The sequence below is a fragment of the Nylanderia fulva genome, unplaced genomic scaffold (assembly GCF_048542155.1).
Source record: "Nylanderia fulva isolate GAGA-0341 unplaced genomic scaffold, ASM4854215v1 Scaffold36, whole genome shotgun sequence".
Classification (NCBI taxonomy): Eukaryota; Metazoa; Arthropoda; class Insecta; order Hymenoptera; family Formicidae; genus Nylanderia; species Nylanderia fulva.
The window spans coordinates 90,943-116,831 of NW_028190433.1; the positions used below are offsets into that span (position 1 = coordinate 90,943).

Sequence of the window (25,889 nt, forward strand, 5' to 3'; positions counted from 1 at the left end):
TTAGCCTGGATTCGCACCAGGGGCAAAGTCTGTTGGTAATGTCAAACGAATTTAGCCTGGACTTGCACCAGGGACAAAGTCTTTTGGTCAAGTCTACGAAATTTAGCACGGACTCGAACCAGGGGCAAAGTGTGTCGGTAAGGGGCAAAGTCTATCGCACGAAGATGGCGGTCTCTTCTTTAGGCAGGCCTTTGGCGATCTGTCTATTAATCTGTGTCCATGTCACAGATTAATAGACAGATCGCCAAAGGCCTGCCTAAAGAAGAGACCGCCATCTTCGTGCGATAGACTTTGCCCCTTACCGACACACTTTGCCCCTGGTTCGAGTCCGTGCTAAATTCGTAGACTTGAACCAAAAGACTTTGCCCCTGGTTCGAGTCCGTGCTAAATTTCGTAGACTCGACCAAAAGACTTTGCCCCTGGTGCAAGTCCAGGCTAAATTCGTTTGACATTACCAACAGACTTTGCCCCTGGTGCGAATCCAGGCTAATTGATCATGAGACCAATTTGAGAGATTTGGCCCCCGTTGTGTGTGTGTGTGTGTGTGTGAGAGAGAGAGAGAGAGAGAGAGAGAGAGAGTGAGAGAGAATATTTTACATATATGCATATATATATATAAAATTTATTAAATATAAAAAATATATTTTTTACACATAAAATGTTTTTTTATTGAAATAATCACGATTTTAAATGTGATATAACACAGTGTTCAAAAATTTTTTAATTAAATTTTTTAATTAAATTTTATTAAAGAAAATTACTTGAAATTTTTTACATTAAGAATTTAAAGGCTCCTTATTCTCTTGTAGAAATTTATCACTACGCCAATTAATCACTTATTTCGAGTATTTAAAATACTATAATATACAGTAATTTAAGTATTCGAAATAAAAGTGATTAATTACTCGAAATAAGTGATAAATTGGCGTTACTAGTAATAAATTTCTATAAGGGTTGAAATAAAGTATAAGAGATAAATAGGCTATATGTGAGCCGTATGCGAAATGTGAGATGTAAGACGCATATTAAAATTTAATTTTTCGATATAACTTTCAAAAATGTACACGAGGTACAAAAAATTAGCTTGGACATTTGTAAGACTTAAAATTGGGATTAATTCTCAATTCTATTAATTAAATTTCGATATAACACACCTTACATCCGCGCACGGCTCACATATAGCCCATTTATTAGTGCAATTTTTAAGTTCCTTATTTTTCAAAGTTCACCTTTTTACGTTATCAAATATTTTTACGTTTTCAAGAATTTTATATTTTAACTTACCGCAGTTTCTTATCCAAATGTAAAATCTTTTATCGCAGTCTATAAAAAATTGAAACAATTTACAATTTTATGATATAATATTATTATTATTACAATTTCTATATATATGCACATCTGTCAAATATCGTGATTTATTTCACATTATTATTATCTATTTTAATAAAAAAAAAAACAAAAACACTTGCAACAATCAAAAATAAACCGCCTGCCGCGAACGGAAAATGCCAAGAAAGCACGCAATTTCCGCGAATCTCGTAATTTTTTTGAAAAATCAACAATTTCAACGAAATTGTAAATTCTTCAAATCACTGCACAAGTATAATTCACAATAATAATTTTCAGTAACTACGATAAAAAATCGTATACTGAAAACCGCAAACGAAAGTGCAATGGAAGTAAGAGTAAAGTCTGTGATAAAATTAATTGGCAATAGAAAATTAATAATTTTCAAATAGAAAAATTTTGAAATTACCGAGGATTTACAAATAATAAAGTAAAAATATTAAATAATTTATGTTTTCGAATTTTGCTCGCGGAGAGGATCTTTAAAACAAGATTTTTAGAAGAGAGGACCTTTAAAATATAAACAGGCAAAAACGTTGGAAAAATTAAAGCGCGCGTTTAAACAGATAAACGCAATGAAATAAATACGCAATTGTTTTTACTTATCGCTGTAAGCTCACAAGCTTCTGACGTGCTATACACTTTTATATAATATATACAAGGTGTCCGGTAACTAACGGACCAATGATTAAGGGCGGATTCTCTGGCCAATTTGGAGACGATTTTTCCTTAGCAAAAATGTTGAGAAGTCAATAATTTTCGAGTTATAAGCGATTGAAAAAAATAGGTTTTTTGAAAACTAAACGTTTTGGAGTTAAAAGTCTAACATAATTACATTCTTCAGTTAATTTCAGGTAGAGTTTACTATAATAAAATTTTAATTTAAGGCTTAGTTATAAAGATACATAATGACAAAGATTGGAAAGTTGTAAAAAATGATGACCTTTTTCGACATTTTCGCTGAGGAAAAATCGTTCCCAAATTGACCAAAGAATCCATTTGTAATCATTGGTCTGTTAGTTACCGGACACCCTGTATATTGGACACGAGTTTCGTTTGTTTCAGATTCTCGAGAGTTGAAGTAGGAACATACGAGTATCATATATCGTTTGTGACTTGCCGAATGAAAGCAAGACAGAGAGCGAACGAGATGATGAGCTTAATAGCTCATAATGTTATAAATAAATAAATAAAAAATTATAACCTGACCTACTAGTTATTGAATCTTTTTTTAATAAAATGTTTCATTATTATTATCATCTAAGTCTAAGTCGTTTAATTACTTTTTAGTTTTTTAATAATTAATTTAATTTATTCTAGTCATTTTTATATGAGAAAAATAATATCACGTATACGTTTTATAATGAATTAATATATTTCGGGAACCGAATTATATATTCTTAATAATATAAAAGTGTTCAAAAATTATATTTGACTTTTAATTTTAATTATTTTATAGCAAAGAGTTCCGAAATCTCTTACACACATAATGGGGATTTTTTTCATCCATATAATTCGCAATTAAGTATATATGTTAATTATTAATTTTAATAAAATAAAAATTAAAATTAAAGGTCAAATATAATTTTTAAACACAAATATATTAAATTAATTATAAAACGTATACCCATAATAGTATTTTTCTCGTACAAAAATAATTAGAGTAAATTAAATTAATCATAAAAGATTAAAAATTAATTAAAGAATTTAAACTTATATTTTATATAATAATAATAAAACATTTTATTACGTCAAACCGTCGTGAAATAATTAAATAAAATTTGCTAGTTACGTCAAAGTCAAGTTTTCTAAGCTTATACAACATTTTATTAAAAAACAGATTCAATAAATATAAGTACATGTTATATATATACTTATATTTAAATGATAATCCTTAAGAGTCGCCAGTAATAAATAATGAAAATCTCTCCTCCAATTTTAAAGTCGACTAGACTGGCAATAATTTATTTAAAAAATTAGTTAAATTACAACGTTTCGGCTGTCATTGCAGCCCTTTTCAAGTAATCAGATTAAAACAATAAATCAAATTTACAGCAAACCCCCGACAAAATTAACCATTGTTTTGATGAACAATGTATAACTGACAGAAGTGAGCACAAAAAAAAAATAGATGTTGACTGTTAGCAGGAAACTTAGTCACTGTGACTAAGTTTCCTGCTAACAGTCGACATCTATTTTTTTTTTTCGTGCTCACTTCTGTCAGTTATACATTGTTCATCAAAACAATGGTTAATTTTGTCGGGGGTTTGCTGTAAATTTGATTTATTGTATTAATCTGATTACTTGAAAAGGGCTGCAATGACAGCCGAAACGTTGTAATTTAACTAATTTTTTAAATAAATTATTGCCAGTCTGGTCGACTTTAAAATTGGAGGAGAGATTTTCAATACTTATATTTATTGAATCTGTTTTTTTTATAAAATGTTTTATTATTATCATATATAATATAAATTATTTAATTATTTTTTAATTTTTTTATGAGTAATTTAATTTGTTCTAGTTATTTTTGTACGAGAAAAATACTATCACGGGTATACGTTTTATAACGAATTAAATATATTTATGTTCAAAAATTATATTTGACCTTTAATTTTAATTTTGTATTTTATTAAAATTAATAATTAACATATATACTTAATTGCGAATTATATGGATGAACAAAATCCCTATTATGTGTGTAAGAGATTTCGGAACTCTTTGCTAAAATAATTAAAATTAAAAGTCAAATATAATTTTTGAACACTTTTATATTATTAAAAATATATAATTCGACTCTCGAAATATATTAATTCATTATAAAACGTATACGTATTAGTATTTTTCACATATTAAAATAATTAGAATAAATTAAATTAATTATTAAAAAACTAAAAATTAATTAAACGACTTAGACTTAGATGATAATAATAATGAAACATTTATTAAAAAATAATTATAATAGGTCAGGTTAATATTTTATTTATTTATTTATTTATAACATCATAAAATTCTGTCCTTTCCGAAATACGCGAACGCTACGAAAAGATAAATCTCGTACATGCCGCCGGACGAGTTCATGAGCATGAGACGCTCTTATCTTGGGAACGTATTAATAGTTACTGCATTGACCACTACTACGATATGGCACTGAAATCAGTGAGAAATGCTGGTCTCTCCTTCATCCAGACCTTTGGCGATCTGTCTATTAATCTGTGTCCATGTAATATAAGGCAATCAAAACAGACGGAACGGAACGCGCGGAAATGCGGGACTCTAGTAAAGTTTAGTTACTTTTTCTTCCGCGTTTCCGCGTTTCCGCGCGTCCATGTAATCGCACCCTGACTACGAGAGCTTCGCGCTTTCGTCGCGAGCGAATTGAAAATTTTTGAAGTCGAGTTCGCCCATCTTGTCGGTTCTTCGGATGCGCGGTCGTTAATTTGTGAACGAGACCTCAGCTTGACGTAGCTCACGCAAGGTATTCCGGAACGATCGCTTTTCTTCACCGTTATTTTTCGAGCGACTGGCTCGACGAAACTCCAGAGAAACGTGATAGTTTATCCACTCGACCTGGGCAAAACATGTCAGACACACGGCGACGTCGAAAATCCAATCAGTCATGCGGCTCCGACGATCTCTCGGACTCGTACGAGGAGCTGAACGCGACAAAGGAGACTCAGGTAAATCTTCGTCGACGTGCTTCTTTCTCTGGGAGAAAAACTCTTACCTCGATACATGAAAAATCTCTTGAAAAAAAGCCTATGCATGTTTTGTGCGTATTATGCAGTGTTTCACGTACGATCCAAATTTTACGTTTTTCACGCAGAACAAGATGACGAGTTTGTTGCGTGAATCCCTCTATTGAGAACAGATCGCAAAATTAAGTAGATCCATGAGTTGCGATCGACACTCAAATTTTATCAATTTTTTCTGTTTCCGATATTCTAAAATAAAGATCTAGAACTTTTTTTATGCTGATTTATCAACTGATAATTTTAAGAATCGTCCTTTTCTAATTTACATCTCATGTATGTATCTCGTGGTCTTGTCTTGTGAAATATATATTTTTGCAACATTTGAAAATTTTGAAGATTTTTTTAAGTTTGAGCAACATATTCTTTACCAATATGTTATTAGCAAAACAAGTATTTCTTGCTTTTTATTGAATGCAATTTGATCGAATGTTATACTTGACTCTGGCTTGTTTGTATACATATTACACTTATATTGCATAGAATTTATATTAGTTATTATATATTAGAAATAAAACTAAAAGGAATAATAGTGTCCAAACCATAGTATAATTAGAAAATTATATACAAAGTTAAAATTTTTTTATAATAAGTTCTTTGACACAACAAAATCTTATTTTTTTTAGTCAATCGTACAAGCTTCTGTTTCAATAATTTACTTGTAATTGTAAGCTTAGTCACCAGAATGTTTTCATTATATATTAAAATAGATGGAAAAATTATACAAATGTTGGTTCTTCAAAATTTTTATTTTTAATTTACTACAAAATTGTCAAGAAGATTATGTGGGCTGGTTACAAAAATAATTCTTTGATATTTTGATACACATAAATTTGTGTAAAACAATATGTTTGAGATGGTAGCAAAATTATATTCTATCACCTTTACTTCTAATTAGCTGTTCAGTGAGTTTACAAAACTTTTTCTACCTTTTTTGGATCACAGCACTAAGTAAATAAACAACTAAAAATAAATGTGTCCTATCACCAAGATTAATATTAATAAAAATATCTATTATGTAAAGGCACATACTTAAAAAAGAATATATATTTATGATGTTTATGATTAATATTAAATATATATTAAATTTTATATTACTGAATATAATCTATTGTTAATTTATTTTTGAAATTATTAACAACATTTGTATAAAGCTCTTATGTTAACTTTAATATATATATATATATATATATATATATATATATATTGAATATTTTGATTGAAATATTTTTATAAAACTTTTGTTATAACAATTAATTTAAATTATTGTTTTGTAGATGAATATTGTTATTGATTGATGTATTGACTGTTGTCACGTTGACTTTTCTACAGAGTAGTGAACAGACTGATGGACATCAAGATTCAGAATGTGATATTTATGAAAGTGAAGATTCGGAAGCTGAATCTCAAGAAGGTGGTGAACAACGTGAAAGCGGTGATGGTCAAGAGGAAGAAAAGCCACAAAAGAAATTAGATGATGACGAGGACAGACGTAATCCGCAGTATATTCCGAAACGAGGAACGTTTTACGAGCATGATGATCGTACAGCTGATGAAGTAACTGATAATAATACTGAAACACAAACAAGTGCAAAAGAAGTTAAGGAGAAGAAGGTATGGAAGGATAAGGAAGATAGGTGGGATCATGATAGATATAATGATGAAGAACAAGCTCCAAAAAGACCTGAAGAATTGATAGCAACATATGGTTATGATATTAGAAATGAAGAAGGACCACCTAGAGCTAGAAGGAGAAGAAGATATGGGTGAGTGTTTATTAGTATAACATATCTTATATATATATATATATATATATATATATTTATTAATATTAATTTTGTTATAAATTACTAATTATATATATGCTTAGTCGTGGGCCTAACAAATACACAAGAAATTGGGAAGATGAAGATGCTTATGGAAAAACTATTACTCCTGGTAGAGGAAACAACAGACGCTTCCAGAAAAATAGTGAAGATTTTCCTGCTCTTGGTAATAGTAAGGTAAGTGTAATGAAATGTATATGATATTACTTATTATATATATATATATATATATATATATATATATATATATATATATAAAGTTAATTATAAATTCTACTGAATGTTATCTTTGATTTTTCTAAATTGACACAGAACGCTTCGAGTAAAGTGGAGGAACCTGTGATTTCGTCAGCTTGGAATAGTAGCAAGAACAAAACACAGAATAAAACACAAAATTTTCCACCACTTCAATCTCAGCAAGATAACACAAAGACTAAGCCTACTACTGTCTCCAATACATCCATGTATGTATATATAATATAATGATTTTTCTATTCATTATTTTTACAAAGCAAATATCTTATTGACAAAACTTTGTATTAAAAATTGTTATAGAAATGAAAATAAAACACCAGAGGAACCTACAAATACATCTTGGAAAAAAGATAGCAAGCATGCTGTTCAAAATCAAAATACAAATGGAAATGCAGGACCTGGTGGTGATGCCGAAAAATCAACTAATATCAAAACATCGCCAAGGGAGAGTAGCAAGAGGAATCCCCAAGAGTCTGTAAGCTTGGCCGCGAGTAGGACGCGTGGAAGGGGTTTCAAGTCCAATGCTAATAACAACATGGTCACTAACAGAATAGTTGAGAATAAATCGAAAGGACGTGGTCCTGGTCCGGTTACAATTGAGAATAGAAGGAACAACACTGCGCAGCACAATGACGAGCACCAGCTTGCTCATGATATGAAACAAATCAATATTAATGATGGTAGTCAATATCATCAGCCTGTACGACATAACAGTAAGTTTATGTTAAGTATAATTCTCAAAAAAGAAATATAAGAAGCATATTTATTGAACAGTTTTTATTTTAGTGTAGCAAGATTTGCATATATTATTTTATATTATTTGCAAGATATTAATTTAAATCAAAAAAGTGAAAATTGTATAAAATTAATCATTTTCTCAATTAAAATAAATATTGCTAATCTTTTCTTAAATATATTTTTTGGCAATTTTATTTTATTATATTCGAATAATATTTGATGATTAAGATATAAAAACAAAAATTAATTTTTCACATTAAAAAAAATATTAATGTTTTAATCCTTATTTTTAACTAGATAATTGCAGTGTTGTTTTTAAATTAACCTTTATCTCTTTAATTTGTGTAGAAGGCTTTTTTGCATCCTCCAATCAACATAGATCAAACACTGTACCACCTAGAATGCAACAGCAGCAACAGTCACATCAGCAACAAACACATGCGCAACAACAAACAATACAACAACAGCAGCAGCAAGATAATTCTGGAAGCAGACCTAAACGATATTCCAGTCTTCGTCAACGACCTACCATTTCAGAAACTTCCGCACAACAGAATTATTCATCTCAACATGCTCAACATGGATATTTTCCACCTCAAGGTAATAATATATTCTGATATATCCTATTTTATTGCATTTAGCTTTACTAACAATAAGTCAATTTTTACAAAATATCTTAAATATTTTTAATACAAGCATATATTTAATATGAATATGTCACTTTTGCATACACATATCTAGCTGGAAATTCAAGAGCCGTTTTAGAATCTCAAGGTAAGAGAGAAAAGAGTACATATATATATATATATATAGAAGTTATTTTATTGTCTCGAAACAAATATTTTTATTTCTAAAACTTATGTTATTTTATTTGAAACAAAAATTATAAAAATCTCAATATATATTAGAAAAGATTATAGAAATGGAAATTGTGTTAAACTCATACTAAAAATTTTTTAATGATAGTAATATGATATATTACATTCTCATTATGTATAAATTTTGTGCTCAATTTCAATTAAAAATATTGTAATTTTTATTCATTTCAGAAAACGTGATATTTAATTCAACTCATTTATCAATATTTAATGATTTAGGTTACCCGCAAGGTCATTTTGAACAGTCTTCTCCAGTTACTCCAGCCACAGCACCTATGGCAGGGCAACCTGTTATTTCTTTACCACCTGGTGGACAAGCTGCCAGTTATGCGCCGCCGGCATTTTTAGTACCACCACCACAATTCATACCTCCCCAAACGGCACCTCCTAGTATAATTAATTACGTTCCTGGTCCAAACGGACCAACATTTTCACCAAACTTTCAAGGTTATCAGGGATATAATCCTTCAGTGCAGGTGAGAACGATAAATTTATTTAAACATAAAAAAAACAATATAATGCATCTTATATGTTTGTAGCCTCAAGGGCCACCACCACCCCAAGAATTGTTTCAACCACAAGGGTGTACTTATTATAGTCCTGCGCAGCAACAGCAACAACAACAACAAGCGGCTCCTATGCGGCGACCAAAAGCAGCGATACCTATTCTTCCACCGCCCGATAATCAACAGAGTAGCAGAGGAAGAGGTAGAAGCACTCAGCAGTATCAGAATAATCAATCGGGTAGTAATACACAACAGATTGAACAACAAAAAATCAAGAGTGGTAATGCAGTGGAAAGTGACGAAAAACCAATGCCAGGACAATTTGACAGTGCGCAAATTGAGCAGTCATACACACCGGATCAAGAATCCCAAAAGAATCAAGTTTCAGACATCGTTAGAACAGTGAATGAAGCTGAGAAAAAGGTAGAAATAAATACCGACGTCGATAATCGTATCAACGTTAACGTTTTTATTCAAAAAGATAGCTTGGAGGATAGCGTCAGTGTGAAAGAACTGTTAGAAGCAACTTCTAACGAAAAAAATACGATTGCAGACAGTCCGACGACGTTAGCCGTCGTTGAGACTGAACGCGAATTAGGTAATATTGAATCCGCAATTCCTGAGAGTACCATTGTGGAAAAAGCTGCAGCCTAAAAAGAGGTAATTATTATTTGCGCTTTGCATTCATACACAGCGATCGTGTTCTTTCAACTTGTTGCAAGTTGGACAGATGATTGTCGATCTGCAAATTATGCAGTTGAGGAACATTGCTTCTTATTAACTTATGGAAATATCATATTTGTATTAATAATATCCAAATAGCAGCTTTATAATGCTGACGTTATTGCTTGGTATATGAAATAACGATGAGTTTTTTTTTCATATGTAAAGTCTATTTACATAACTGGTCATTATTTAGCGAAAGACATTATCATGTAATATACTCGGCAGCTGCGCGGGCCATGTGACTGTGACATGATATATTAAAATTGATATAATTCTATATATACATATATATAAATATATATACTTTTTCAATGTTATGACTACCTACAGTGCAGATGTTTGTAGTTATAATATTAACGAAATATATTTCATTAAACAACATGTAAGTTGTGCATCTCTTGGTACATGTAGAGAAATAATTTTGTACTCAATCAGGTTAACAGCAACATTTAATTTAAGGGATATATCTGTTTTCTATCTATCTTTATACGTTTCTGCACTTTTTTTTTTGCTCTTAAAACGAAATTGAAGGAATATCCACACACACACACACACACACACACACACACACACACACACACACACACACACATATATATATATATATATATATATATATATATATTAAAAAATGTGAAAAAAACCAGCTGAGATAAATATATCTAATATTTATTTATCACTTTTTTTCATATTATAGTGATTTTTTCTTCATGATATTTTATTTACATATTTTTAGTTTTACAAAAATTGGTTGTCACAACTAATATACAAATTTTCTTTATATATATATATATATATATATATATATATATATTTAAGCTACAAATCTAAGGTCTCAATTGAATATAATAGAGTAAGCACTCTATTATATAAGCAATGAATAAAATAAAATGATTAAATTTTTACACATTTTAAAAACAGTGAAAGTGCACCAAGAAAAATAAATTATTGATTTTTTTTCTTTTTAACTCAACACAATTAGACAAAGTTGTACAAAGCCTTAAGAAACAAAAGTCTATAAAAAAATTTAAATAGGAAATTTATATATAATAAAAATGGCACTTTTACGCAATAAAGTGTGAAAATAAAAATAAAATTGAGTCAAAAAAGAATATGTCATTCGCTCTAACATATATTGTACAGTTTATAAAACTAGTACTCTATGTGTAGTAACTTTATAATAACTTTAAGAAATAGCATTACATACTTTATTAAACTTTGTAGATATATCCTGATATGTCCAAATGTGTATCATAAAAAATAAATATTACAAGTGACACACAAAATGGGACATTAAATGCTTTAAATTATGCTGAATAGATAGAATATAATGCTTTATATTAGTATTTTTTTTATTTTTAAGCGTTCAAGTTTGCATTTTCCAATTGTCAATCTGTGATGTATATATTGTCATCTCTACATCTATATCTACAGTATAATAAAGTAGAATGTTTAAAGCAGCGAATTTAACGAATCTGATGCGCAAATTCATATGATTGTCTATTTACATATCAATTGAATATACATATAGTTCATTTTAATTCAGCAAAATTAAGAATATAATTTGTTGAACGAGAGATGTACTTATTTATATAATAGTAGTATGTAGGAACAATTTGATTTAATTCTAAGAATACTGGGTTCGATAAATTTTATTAGGGAATTATATTTTATTGCTGTACAAAGCGTCCCAAAATCACCAATGTACTTTTAACAGTTTTTTTTTACAGATTTAGAAATCTTGTTTTATGGAAAAAATGATGAGAAAAAGAATTACTTATTTTAAAAAATTTTTAATATCTTGTAATAAAAATGTTTGTTTTTCTCACTGAAATTGGTATGATTGATTTCAAGTCAGTTAAAATATATTGAACAGGACATGGTGTATTTTGGGGTATGAAATGCAGAAACAGAAATGAAATTTATTCCTGTTTCTCACTTTGCGGTACATTGATTATAGCACTAAGAGGTATCACCTCGGTACTTTGTTGAACATTATTATTATTATTATTATTGGACAGCGTATGAATTGATCTTGTATATGTTCGAGATCTCTGTTTAAGAGGATCTGAGATGCCTGTGACGTATCCACGTTTATGGACGCAAGTTCTGTTGTTGTGGGAACATCGAAAAGTACGCTTGAATTCCTTGCGAAATTTTCCTGCAACATACGTATACGCATTGCATGTAATTTTTATATATTCAGCGTTATGAAACGAATATTTATTGCTACACAGCGTAAAGTGCAATAAAAAACGCAAGAAAAGATATAAAAATTATATGAATGTGTGTAATCTGAAAGCAAGACTGGAGTAAATCTGTAATTTGTAATTTTTCACTTTAAATGGGTTCATATTTAATGTTAAGAATCGTGGAGTTTTTTAAGCATAGGGAATTGCACAAGTAATACAAAAATATAAATAATATGTAAGTTAAAGCGTGTGAAAAAAAAGAAAGCGATAAAAAGGTTGGAGATTCTATAATCTCAGATAACGTAATTTTTTTCATCTTCTACGCATTGTATTTAAGATTTCAATATTTCTTAAAGATGTAATTTAATTAATGTCCAATTAAAAATAATAATAGGCGTGAATGGTCCTACCCCACGCCTATTATATTATTTTTAATTGCATTTTACGGATTTATCTTCTCTAATTTAATTAATGTCGTCAGAACTAAAACGAATAGAGAGAAAGGGATAGGAAAAGTTCAAGAAGCTTTCGAAGCAATTCAAAGATAAGGCATATTTAACTTCGCATCGTGTGCAAAAATATTTCATCGAATGTTTTCGTAGTATTTTATGCGATTTATATTGTAAACAAAATTGATAAATACTAACTAGTTAAATAAGCAAATTTCGAGTTTTATTCCGCGTTTCGATATTTCAGTATTATTTCAATATTAAGTCACAAAATTAAATGAATCGCAATTCCTATCCCTATTTTTTAAACAAAATTGTCTAAAATATTTATTTAAGTATTTCAAATTTCGTGTCTGATGTTGAACGACCTGTGATTGGTCCGCTTTCGCTACTTGCAATGTCACACGGATCTAATGCCTGTGATTGGTCAGTCTGTCCCGACCTCGACACTGAGAATCGCAGGATCGCTCTTGAAGATTTCAAAGTGGATCTACGGAAGGCGGTTGTCCATCCACGGTGTTCCGATCGATAATCCGCGTATTTTTTCGCTATCGTCGCTATCCAAAGTAAATCTCGCGGACGAGAAAATCGAGGACGCCTCGTAGAAGCGCAATCGCATCGCATAAATCCAGATCGTCCTAGCATTTCTCGTTTAAGTGCACGAGAAATGCCATCGACGAACGATCGTCGTCAGGTATGCCGTAATTAATTATATTCTGTAATTAATTAAATTTATCGCATTTTTGGAACAATATTTTATCATATCTAATTATATTCTGTTTGTATTTTTTTTTCTCAAGGTTAGGTATTACATATATACATATATATGTATATATTTATATTAATTTATTGCATAGATTATAGTCATAATTTTTTCTTTGGAGAAGTTTCGCCGTTGCAAGGAAAAATATATGTAATGGGCCGATTTAAAATTAGCAGGGTGGCCAAAAGCAAGTATTCATTTCTATGAAGTTTGTCTAGGAAATGCGACTGAAGCCAAGATGGCGGCTGCGATCGTATCGATGCAATCGATACTATCGACGCGAGCGAAATTGCGATTCTCGAATAGTTTACTATCGCGGTGAGTCGTCGAGGAAGACGTTGGTTCGCGGGATCGTTCCTTCGAATTCTTCCGTATTTTTCGCGATTATTACCGTTTAAAGTGAATCTCGGGCGCGAGAAGTTACATATAGTGCCTCGCAAAGTGATCATTTGTAACGTTAACGTGTAGAATCGTCGTTATGACATTATATATTCGCGATCCGATTCTACATCCGGGCGGTCGGTCGAAATCACCCTCGTACTCTCCTTGATTTTATGGGGAGTGCGATCGATGAACGATTGATCATCGTCAGGTACGTCGTTCGATAATTAGCTATATTGATTACATTCTTCGGTAATAATTTATATTTCAATTATGTCTCTGTATTTCCGGAATTAATAGTTTTTTAAGTTATATACTCCATTTCAGTTGCATTTTCCGCATTCATCCTCTTTGTTCTTCCCATTAAATATTCCATCCCATCTAAAGATTAGCTATATAATAATTCATAGCATACATATAATATAAACTATATGATATATTTATTATTTAAAGGGGGAGAGGTCTATACCCTCCCTCTTCTTTTAAATAACAAATAAATAAAGCAAACATTGGGTGTAGATATATGTCTATGTAATAATTTTGTTAAATTAAAAAAAAATAAAGAAAATTGGCATTTGCAATCATTTTGATATCATCGATAAACGATATTGCGATTCTCAAATATAAATTCCGAATCACGGAATTGTATTAGCATTATTCGCATATATTATTTTTAATGTGTCTGTTTATTTTAGTTATGTAAAAACGAATTTCTGCGCTTGCGAGAAATTTTATTTGTCGTAAAATATCAAACATTCAGAAATCACAATATGCGTGATGAATGATTAAATGTAATCGCTATTATATCCAATATTAAATTTCAGCATCAACCTTCTCATATGCCCGGAATCGAATGAAAACCATCCTCTTCATCGACGTGCAACGAAGATATGATAAATGCACACGATCATCGCAGGTATTTACATAGTATATATGTTCGTCAGATATCTACATGTCAAAGGTATGTCGATTCGTTCTACAATAATAGCTTCATTGATATGAGATATGGTTGTTATGAACCATGTTCTCATTACTAAAATATTATTTTCACATTATTGCCATTGCTATTACATATCTGATTTAATAAACAATGGAAAAGGGGGAACCTATATATAGATGCGTACTATGCACTATAATGCAACTATCAATGCAACTTCAATTATTTTTATATAACTCCTAAATGGAGTAAAATATTTACATATACTGATGGAACTGTCACTAATATTTAAAAGTAATGTAAAAATATTTGACTTTACATTGACATACAATATGCAAGCAGCTTAAATCTTTGTATTTCCATGCGGTTGCCCAATAAAACATTTTTTATATATAATTGCATATGACATTATAAAATTATACAGAAATATAAAATGTTTTGTATAAGTTATAATTTTATATAACTTATATATAATTTTATATTAATATTGGGATTGATATCTGGTCAATATTTTAATATAAAATTATATATAATTATATATAATAAGTTATATAAAATTAAATATAACTTATACAAAATCTCATATATTATTTCTATAAAATTTTATATATGATTATACATAAAAAATTGTTTACCTGGTGCATGTCTGAGAATGATACTCTACATGGAGAAAATTTTCTCTTAGAATTTACTCTGAAAATCATGGAAAATCATAAAACAATATGGTATTGGAAGAATGTTATAAGAGTTTCTCTGGTTAAATATTTACCACAATAAAAAATATTAATATGTACATAGTAAAATTAATCGAACATATTTTATATCTAATTGTGGTAGATATTAATATTTTTATTGTGGTAAATATTAATTGAAGAAACTCTTATAAAATTTTTCCAATATCATATTGTCTCACGATTACCATTATTTTCAGAATACATTCAAAGAGAAAATTTTCTCTGCGTATGAAATTTTTCATTCTAATTAATACGCTACATTAATAAATAAATAAATATCTTGTACGGTTGAAGCCAAACCAATTTTTATGGCCTCACGTCAAGCTTCTTTAATTACTTTGAGCCTATTACAAGCTATAATATAGTATTTTTGTTATATTATATTATATATGTAGCGTATAATTAATACGCTACATTAATAAATAAATATCTTGTACGGTTGAAGTCAAACCAATTTTTATAGTCTCACGTCAAGCTTCTTTAATTACTTTGAGCCTATATATATTACAAGTCTTATACCAACTAAATTTTTCAATCGAATCTCTAATAACATTTCATCCAAGTCTAATATAATAGGGGGAAGAGGGGGACAAATAACTACAGCTCACCCTAAGCACACGATCGATTTAACGAATATTGACTTGCGAGTCCGTTCTGATTCCGACGTCGAACGCCGTCTCGGCCACGACGCTCGTTCGCACAGGTGCGTCAAGATGTATTTTCGTCGGTTTCGTTACTTGTTTCGCCGCGTGTCAAAACGGTCGATTTCGCAAGCTCGTATGGCATCCCCTCGTGTATCCGTCGCTGCACGGCAGCAGATGCCGATGGGCTGCCGGCAGCGTAATCATCCGTTTGCTCGGCGAGCCGCACTCTCGAAAACTACGACGGAACTCTAGCCGGAACTTACCTGCAAAGTATAGAGCACCGAATAATTCCGCGTGACTCGATTTAGCGAGCTCGTTAGCGGCCGGCGTATGTGTATATGCGGCCTTGTGTTTAATCTCCAGTTCGAGTTTTACGATTAATCTGCGTAAAACGCCGTCTGAGATCCATTAAATCTACATCTGCTTTCGCCCTCCGAATATTCTCCTTTTCTCTTATTCCTTAATCTTCTAATACAATCCCAAAATTTGTAGAAAAATGGAATTATATCATATATGCACACATGTAAAACACATCATATTGGTTCTATTATATTTCACAAATAAAATATTAGTATATAAGCTCGCTATGAGCCTAAATGCGATTATAAGGGCGCGTGTATTATGTAAATGGCAAATTTTAGTTTGAAAAAATTTTAATAAAAAAACATTTTCACAAACGAATGTTTCGACTCCTTTTTTCAGCCTTCTTGTTTGTCATTTAAATAATACTAATATTTTATTTGTTCCAATTATTTATAACACCTGACCATTTACAATATACGTAAGAAGAAAAGCAATATTTGAAGGAAATCACGCAGAAACACTCAGTTTTTCCCATTTCTCTTTCTGTGTTCTTTCAATAAAAGATGATAGATGAGAAATGATTTCAATTATAATTTTTACAAACTTTTAATTGATTATGCAATTGAAGTTGTGTAGTTTATATATAGAAACATCTATAGAAAACTTACTTATTATGTTATTCGTGATGTATCGCGCGCAAGTTTGTCTAAGGCAGCATCGTAATCTTTTTACGAAGCGGAGAAAATAAATTGAGATTTTTGACAACCCGCAGCCGCGAGAGCTAATTTTGCGTGAAGAATAGACCAGTTTTACACGGCGAAAAAACAGCAGCCGACATAACGGTTCGTGCGAGCATTGTATGCCTCTGACGTGTCATGCATTTTAATACAAGTCGCTTCGTACGTTCGGTAATCTTGTGTAATATCGGTGAAATATTACCGTATATTTATGTATTTCATACAGGATGTATCTCATTCTCAGAATAAATTTGCCGAAAATGGTGCCGATTCTATTTGTCGAGGATATTTGAGATTATAATTTCAGACCATGCATTAAAAACTTCATTGCTTAAAGAAGCATATCGTGTTATAGTATAATGCGAAATCTTACCGCTCATAAAGTTGTAAATGACAGGATTCACCGCGCTGTTGAAATAGCATAGCCAGTGGGCGATTAAACTAATTGCGATCGTCCATTGATTTGATGGTAAAGCCATGGTACATCTAAAACAATTTTCAGTACATCAATTATATGAAACGAATCAAAATAAATCAATCAAGGAATACTTTTATTTTCGCGTAAAATGCCTAAACTGTCGTATTGTTCAAAATTAATACAATTAACAATTTGTCTAAATTCTCTTATTTAATTTTTTTACTTCTGATTTTTCTCCTACTTCTTACGAAAATCATATTAATTTATCTATTTGGTCTCCACTTTTCTCTATTTATAAATTCTCTATATTAATAGATATAAGTTATCTTATCTATCTGTTCTTCACTCGTATAGAAAATCCTAGACTTAGCAAATTATCCTTTATAAATATATCAATAGATTCTTTGATTTATCGAAAATCGATATTTTCTTAGCAAGGATTTTCTTAGCTGAGCTACAGCTTTAAATTATAAACGATTAATAATGAAGTGTTAAACTTTTAATTAATTTCTCATTTAATTTATGAAGTAGAATTTATTTTAATGTATTTGTAATTTAAAAATTATAAAGATATAATACTGAGGCATGGAACAATTGTGAATGCGACAAAAATGATAAAATCTCTTTAAAATTGATTTTAAATTGGTAAAAAATTTATGCACAAAAAGTTACAGATTTGGGAGGCTTTGTATATAGATTATCGACGATAAAAGTATAAAGAGATTAACAGAATGCAGTACGAATAAAAATAATTTACGTCATATTGGAAAAAGTCTTTAGTTTGCAACAGCTGCGTTCCCGAGAAATTAAATAAAATATAAGTACTTATCACTATACATATACACGTATATACGTATTCACGCATTTTTTATTATTAATCATATGAGATCATATAATCGGCGTAGAATTTGAAATAAAATATTTCAAAATTTCTATCTAGATTAATGATTGTAATTATTTTCTTTATAATTTTGTAATATATACTATATACTTTCTTAATCTCATTCTCTTAATTTAATATTATTTTATCAAATTTCATGTAATTTAATGTAATTTGTATTGATAAAATAACGTATATTGGCACTTAAAACTTGCTGTCATTTCACACGTTAAAATATTCTTGACGTAATGAAAGTTCCGCTTTATTGGTTGACACAAATTTCAATATCGAATAGCGTCGAAATTTCGCATTAATAAACCTTTCAATGAAACATTTACATAAGATATACAGTAATGAAATTCTCATGCAATGCGTTACTATAATACATGAGAAAATACGTAATAATATTGCAAATATCGCGAAACGTACCTTAAAATAGAGAGCAAATGCACTGGGAAGAAACATATCGCGAATGTAATAACCACGGCAACTAACATTTTCGCTGCCTTTCGTCGAGATCTCAATTGTCCTTCTGGATTTCCACCTCTGGATAGTGGAATCTCAGTTGAATGACAGATTCTAGTAGATACTGTAAAATAAAATATAAAAAAGTTAATAGTTATTCATTTATATTTTCTCATCGAAAAAAGGGCTGTTTTTATAAAAAGGCAATTATAAAATTTTTAATTTGCCAATTACAAACTTATATATTCTAAAAATTAAATTATTAGACATATAATTCATCAAAATTAAATGTAAAATGTTATTTTATCACTTATTCTGTTTTATTAATATGCGAGACGTCACAACTTTCTTTAAAATAATTTTGTAAATTTTAAACTTTTTTATTTACGTTATGTTTGTTTTATGCTATTTTTTGCACAAAATATTACATATATTAAAATATTACATGTTATATTATATACTTATTGTGACATATAATTGCAATGATTCGAGCATTTCTCTCATTTATATTGATTTATCAAAATTATATTGTATTTCAAAACGAAAATTATTATATTTCAAAATAAGCGGCTTACATCATAATCAGGATAATGATTTCAATTTCAATGGAACTATAATTTCATAATAGATGAAACTAGTCCTTCAATAGATGCTTTGGTAAAGACATACTGGATTTTACGTTTAAATAATTAATACGCACGTGCATGTGCATAATCTCTCGCATGTGAAATAATATCTCATATCTCTTTCAATTAGTTATATCGAGTATTACAATTAAAATTACAAAAGGAAAGAAATTATAATTGTACACAGTAAATATATATATATATATATATATATATATATATATATGTATATGTGTGTGTAAATTTTTTCGATATTATTTTGTTTGACATAAAAAATGAAATTTATTTTTTTAATAATTTTATATGTATATATTATTATATATATAAATACGTATATTTTTATGTTTAATTTTATATTATATTAAATATTACACTAAATATATTATATCAGATTAATTTGACTGGCATTTTAAATCTGGAATATATTCTGTGATTCATATAAAGTAGATCATAAAAATATATACTTTTCTTTACTTTCGAAATTCAAATAGACTGTTGACGGTGGGTAATATATCAATGTTGAATTCTCGTAAAAAGGCTAAAAAAGAGGATCTATCACATAAACTTTCAATTGAACGTTATATGAATGTTTGCGTATTTGGATAGCTCGTGCAAATATTCGTTATTATATTATTTTTTCGAAAAGAAAAATAATTTTTTCGTAAACTTTTTTTCAATTGTCCAGAAATATTTTATGTTTTAATATTTCACAACGTTAAAATAAATATTATTTATTATATTTTTTAGTCTCAATAGAAGTTATTTCCGCCAAAATTTTTGAAACATTTCTTCACCTATCATCGAATTGAAAAGATTAGAAGAAATTAATTATGATTAATTATGAACTCTCTAATCATATATTATACGTAATAAATTATATCTCTATTTAGCAAGAGTTTTATATTGAGTAAAAACGTGAAACTTTTTAAAGAAATAATTTACAATAAATTCAGAAAATTGTATTATGTTAGCTATAAGTGATGAAACAATTGATAATAATTACTAAAAATAAGAATTTTTTGCTTACGATTATGTCCTGGAATATCGCTTCTCCAAAGAACGCATACAATCTGCCAATATGCTACGCTCATAAAGAGCAATGGCACGGTGTACAGAAATATCAGTTTGACAATCGTAAAGGTAGCTTGACTTTCTTGACTCCACGACCAGACACACTGTGTGAATAATATAGTTTGCACTCGACTGCTTGACGGTACAATGTGCAACACCAGCAATTCAGGAATATCTGATAAAAACACATAAGACATTGATAAAGTTGTATTTTTTATTTTGTTTGCTAAGTAAATCTCTGAGAAACATTTTTGGAAAAAATTCATGCGAGCGAATATCGATTTTTATAAGTATAAGATAGAATTAGATCTTAAAAGAAACATTTTTAATATTTAAAAATGATATTCAAACACATTTCAAGAATAATATTTGAATTTTACAAAGCGAAATATAATATTTGATATTAGATATTAAAACATCTATAGCATGTATGAGTAGCCCAGAATTAATATATAGCAAACACGGCGTAATAAGTTGCCATTAATTTCTTTTTATCAGAATTATGTTTAATCATTAATATTGTTTTTCCAAAACTTTAAAACGTAAATTACACTTTCTAGATGAAAATAAATGAGGAATAAATTTATTTTTCACTATCTGACGTTCTGCATATAGGCGTACGTATAAATATTAATTAATTAAAAGTAATATATTTGAAATAATATTAAACATGACACAATACGATCTAGCATCCTGTTTGATATATTCATCAATAAGTAATTAAAATAATTTGTCTCCATTAAAGATAATTGTACATAGATAATTACCAAAAAGCAATGCTATCAACCAGATTACTATGATAGCAGTTTTAGCTCGGCCTGTTGTAGATTTGAATCTCAATGGAAAGCAAATGGCATACCATCGGTCAATCGATATGAAAGTCAACGTCAAAACGCTGACGCTCACCGATACTGTCTGAAACAATAAATAACGAATTGAAATTGTTATATATTAACTCTGCAATTTAAAAATTTTTTGTACGTTTTTATTGGAACGCTAACGCTCATCGATATTATCTAAAGCAATAATTACCGAATAATTAAATTAATATTAAAATAGTTAAATATGTTAAATATTAATATTTTTGTACATCTATTCTGTAATTTATAAATTTACATTTATATTTCAACCCATATTTATTATACATAGATATCATTTACGAGAATATCATTGACGATTTATGTATATATATAACGATATAAGTATGATATATGTACATATGACATTCTTCACGAGACTCATCAAATAGGTTGATCGTATTAAGATATGAGAGAGGATATGAGATGAGCACATTATGTCTTGACGACAAAATGGTATTAATAAAAGCCTACTTTTCCTATTACTCATGGCTCGTAACTTCTCGGGTTAGTTTGTAATATAACTCAAGCTTTCGTGATTTCCATAAAACAGATACATAGCGAGATTGAATTTTAAATTACGCATTTTTAAATTATGCTGTCGCAAACAAAAGATTTTTTCCCCTGCAATTTGCAGTACACAGTGTACAGCGACGTCAGATTGTTCTTCTGTTTTGCTGTGCATTTACAGAAAACGTGAACACACATTTTCACTTTAACGACTATTGTTATAACGTCTTTTATATAATAAGAAGGCAAGCTTTTCTGTGTGTGACGTTGATAAATGTAGTACACGTTTATTCGTGAAAATATACATCTGCTTCAGATATTCAAATATCACTTGTTGAACTTTTCGCAGATTTTACTTAATTTTATCATGTGCAGTTTATTTATTTAATTTACTTACTATGAACTTTTAAATTTGGAAATGCAAAAATGTAACAATGGAATATATAGAAAGATTAAACGAATATAAAATAACATTGCACGACATGATAGGATGTGAAATTGAAAAAAGTACAAAATGCTTTTAGAATAATATGCATTCATTGTATTATTGTATATACACTTTCGTTACGCAAACTTTTTTAATATAATAACGCGCGTTTTATATATTATTATTTAATAAAAATGTAGAATGTAATAATTTTTTTTATTTCATAAAATATTTTATATCGAGATAATAGATTGAAATCGCGTTGTCAATAAGCCGCTTAATAAAATTTCTGCTTGTTACGTTTACGTAAAATATCACATGGGACAATGGTGTAGATTGCAAGAAAAAACTATTCGATATTGTAGAAATCTGTGGAATTTCTTTTGTAATGTCAGATTATTTTTATTTTACTGAACTAATTATAGGAAATTAGAAAAGCAGTAAAATCGTTCGATTAAACAGAAGCTGTAAAAACTCTCTTTGAAACATTATACATTATTGGAAATGTAAAACTGCACAAAATTGCTGTACTTTCTGCTACGTAGTTTGATTAATCGGCTCCATCGAAATAAAGAATGCCAACAAATAATGTACGCATAACATTTGTTGATTTTCCGAAGAGAAAAAGAAAACCGTCACCACTTGAAACTTTTTACTTTTTATTTCTTGAAATGAAATAAAATTGCAAAAGATTTAAAATTATATAAGAAAATATATTACATTGATGCAATTGTTTATTAAAAAATAATAATTTATTTCCAATAGAACATATCTTCTTGATTCTTCGCAAAATATACGTTATCAAAACTGCGTCAAACATATATATATATATATATATATATATATATATATATATACATATATGTATATATATGAACATATATGTATATATATATATATGCTTGACGCAGTTTTGATAACTTATATTTTGCGAAGAATCAAGAAGATATGAATTGTGACAGTATCCTTCCAAGAATGTATATATCGTATAGTAGAAAACGGTGCAATTTAACAAACGACGTATGTCATTAATCAAGGAAAGAAGGAGAAAAGTAGTCAGGAGAAATTGGACGAAACAGCAGATTTATCCGAGTAAGAAGGTATCGAGAGTAAGAAGTATTTCTCGAGATTTATATATTACTGCATTGACATATAAAACGTACAAAACTGTAACGATTTCATCTGTATAAATAGTTTGATTAATCATCCGAATCAAAATAAAAGATAGAGTTTATTGTCGATGAATGCAATACGTACAATATTAAAGAAAATACGTATGAATAATAAAAGTAAAATGCAATAAATATAATGAAAATATTATACAATTAAATATTTTTTACAGTGCACTGCAAAATATTATTTTATTAAACATTATAAAATTAAAAATTTGTAATTAATTCAAAATAAAGTTTTACGATGTGCATTATTATGAATCTTAAATAGCAGAAAGACTTTTTGATTTTGATACATGTTTGTATGATTATATATATTTTTGCCTCAGATTTCATTAGCTCCATCTTTCATTTTATTCGGACGATTAATCAAACTTATATAGATGAAATCGTTACAATTTTGAACGCTTTTGCATGCAGTGATATACATAATCTCTTGAGAAATTTTCTTCAAGAAGTTGAAATGAATTAAAAATTTGAAATTCAGATTTCATTGAATTTTCTTTTTACTTAAAATGTTAATTTGATATTTTAATCAAGCATATATTATACGAACACACATTTAGAGTTACGGTCACCTCTGAAAAGCATGTAGAATATGCTTCTTGCATTTCAAGGACAATATTGTGGCATTCAAGATCTATGAATTTCGCCACATCAAAGGATCTATCCAAAGGACGCGTAATTATTGCTAAAGGGCCGATAGTTCTGTGCGTGGAATATCCATAACGAATGGACGAAGATCCTAAACTGATTTTAATGATCTGCAAATATTGAAGAGTAAACAGCAATATTCTGTAAATTTAATGCCGTTAATTTAGTACTGCTACACTAATTAAGGTCAGTGATCATTAGAGTTATACAAGCTTCCCACATATTACGGAAATGTCAGAGAGAGATACAATAAGGGTAATCGAAATGTAGAAAAGGTTAAAAGCGTTGTCTTGTTAGTTTCTTGATTATGGTTAATTGGATTATTTTTTTCTTAGATATTTTTTCATTATATCGCAATTGAAAAAGCGTGTTCCTCTAACATGGTAGAAATATAATATGATAATTAAAAAAAAACGTATATGTCTTTAAAAAAATATTAAACAATTTAATTATTAATTATACGAATATTACTTGCATTAAATCGCGACATTATATCATCTAACGCGAAATGGACCCCGAAAAGGGAACAGCGGAAATTACTGCGTGCATGCGGAGTTTGTCCGTACCCGCTTAGAGCGGATATATTAATCCAATCAAACAGTTTGAACTCACTTTAAACTGCGGCACTACACTTCCCCGTTATGATAATTAGATCGGCAAAACACGAGTCGATAGAGGAGATAAGTCGTTGCACGTCCAACGCACATTTTATTACTTGTTGAATTATTTTTTTTATTCTATGATATGTCATATATGCATATCCCCCATAAGACCTTAATATATATTTAAAAATTCTCTAACGAAATTATATTTACAGAATAATAATTATGTTTAAAATAAAATATAATAAAAGCAAATATAAGCAAAACTACTATATAGAATTAACAATAAGATGAGCAGAGGGATTCTTTTAGAAATTATTAAATATAGTAGGCATTTTTTCACAGGATCCCAATTTTGTCTGGACATAATCAGGGCTTCATATATTCTTTTAAAAATATTTCTGGAATCCAGGTGAAAAATCTAACTAGAACCTGTGTAAAGTTTGAATTGTGTAACGTTTAAATCGTACAGATCATATCGCAGAATCCGGGTGGGCTTAAGATTACGCACAGAATTTGTAGAAAAATTATTTGGAGTTTAACTAAGACCTATAATTTTTTAAATATTTGCTTGATTTGTATTATAATTATTTCTATAAGCTAGATTATTTAATCTTGGCCCCATATATAGTTTCATATTTATTCTAATTTGAGAAAAAAAATGTCAGTTGCAATCTATAACCCAGATTTTTTCGATTTTTTTCCTCGGTAAAATAAAGGTAAATTTCTAGGGTGTATTTTGGACTTAGACAGATATTTCAAACTGGATTTTTTTACCTAGGCTTTGTATTTAATCTCGGCAAATCGAGGCAGATTTCTACCTGGGATCATATATCGGATATTATTTTAATGGATTGCGTTTAATATTAATTTCAAATTTGCTTTCGTAGATTAAGAGAACATTTAGCAGTGAAGTTGAAGTATCCTGTAATATGGATCGATAGTTATCAGTTTGGTAGGATCGACGCATTCTCATTTGCCAGACGTATAATTACGTTGCCGCTTCGATTCGTATGCAGCGTCATTTTTCTTTCATGACGTT

At 29.2% G+C, this 25,889-nt stretch overlaps 3 protein-coding genes across 8 annotated transcripts in view; 2 read left to right on the forward strand and 1 right to left on the reverse strand.

Annotated features, from left to right (window-relative positions):
• Nucleotides 1–4,736: 4,736 nt before the first annotated feature.
• On the forward strand, nt 4,737–12,880 carry btz (CASC3 exon junction complex subunit). 2 transcript variants are annotated; one of them, XM_029322466.2, is made up of 9 exons: nt 4,737–5,024; nt 6,429–6,862; nt 6,967–7,099; nt 7,235–7,386; nt 7,478–7,890; nt 8,264–8,515; nt 8,657–8,689; nt 9,013–9,269; nt 9,333–12,880. In XM_029322466.2, exons 1-9 carry the CDS (start codon nt 4,926–4,928, stop codon nt 9,951–9,953), a joined length of 2,394 nt encoding a protein of 797 aa, XP_029178299.2. In that variant the 5' UTR covers nt 4,737–4,925; the 3' UTR covers nt 9,954–12,880. The 2 variants fall into 2 exon arrangements, with proteins under 2 accessions (XP_029178299.2, XP_029178300.2); XM_029322467.2 differs by lacking the exon at nt 8,657–8,689 and having other exon boundaries at nt 4,738–5,024.
• LOC114946092 (orexin receptor type 2) overlaps nt 11,576–25,889 on the reverse strand; it is a 37,192-nt gene continuing 22,878 nt past the window's right edge. Inside the window, exons 3-8 of one of the 2 annotated variants that reach the window (XR_003822553.2) lie at nt 21,393–21,540; nt 20,582–20,800; nt 18,893–19,052; nt 17,539–17,651; nt 16,090–16,388; nt 12,127–12,186 (exon numbers count right to left, since the gene is read on the reverse strand). Coding sequence is in view for 1 of the 2 variants with exons in the window: in XM_029322520.2 (XP_029178353.1) it covers nt 11,948–12,186; nt 17,539–17,651; nt 18,893–19,052; nt 20,582–20,800; nt 21,393–21,540 (879 nt within the window). In the remaining variant the exon portion in view is untranslated. Of the gene's footprint in view, nt 12,187–16,089; nt 16,389–17,538; nt 17,652–18,892; nt 19,053–20,581; nt 20,801–21,392; nt 21,541–25,889 lie in introns of both variants that reach the window. The other variant, XM_029322520.2, reaches the window with a different exon arrangement.
• LOC114946098 (uncharacterized) overlaps nt 13,394–25,889 on the forward strand; it is a 77,755-nt gene continuing 65,259 nt past the window's right edge. Inside the window, exons 1-2 of one of the 4 annotated variants that reach the window (XM_085485349.1) lie at nt 13,394–14,021; nt 14,635–14,726. The gene's annotated coding sequence lies outside the window, so the exon portion shown is untranslated. Of the gene's footprint in view, nt 14,022–14,617; nt 14,727–25,889 lie in introns of those variants that run through there. The other 3 variants (XM_085485343.1, XM_085485350.1, XM_085485344.1) reach the window with 3 other exon arrangements.

Excerpts from the sequence above, each read along its gene's own strand:
- btz (XM_029322466.2), top strand. The coding sequence starts at position 4,926 with ATGTCAGACACACGGCGACGTCGAAAATCCAATCAGTCATGCGGCTCC. Across the intron at positions 7,387-7,477 it reads ACTGTCTCCAATACATCCAT|AAATGAAAATAAAACACCAG; the intron begins GTATGTATATAT and ends AAATTGTTATAG. Across the intron at positions 8,690-9,012 it reads AGCCGTTTTAGAATCTCAAG|GTTACCCGCAAGGTCATTTT; the intron begins GTAAGAGAGAAA and ends TTAATGATTTAG.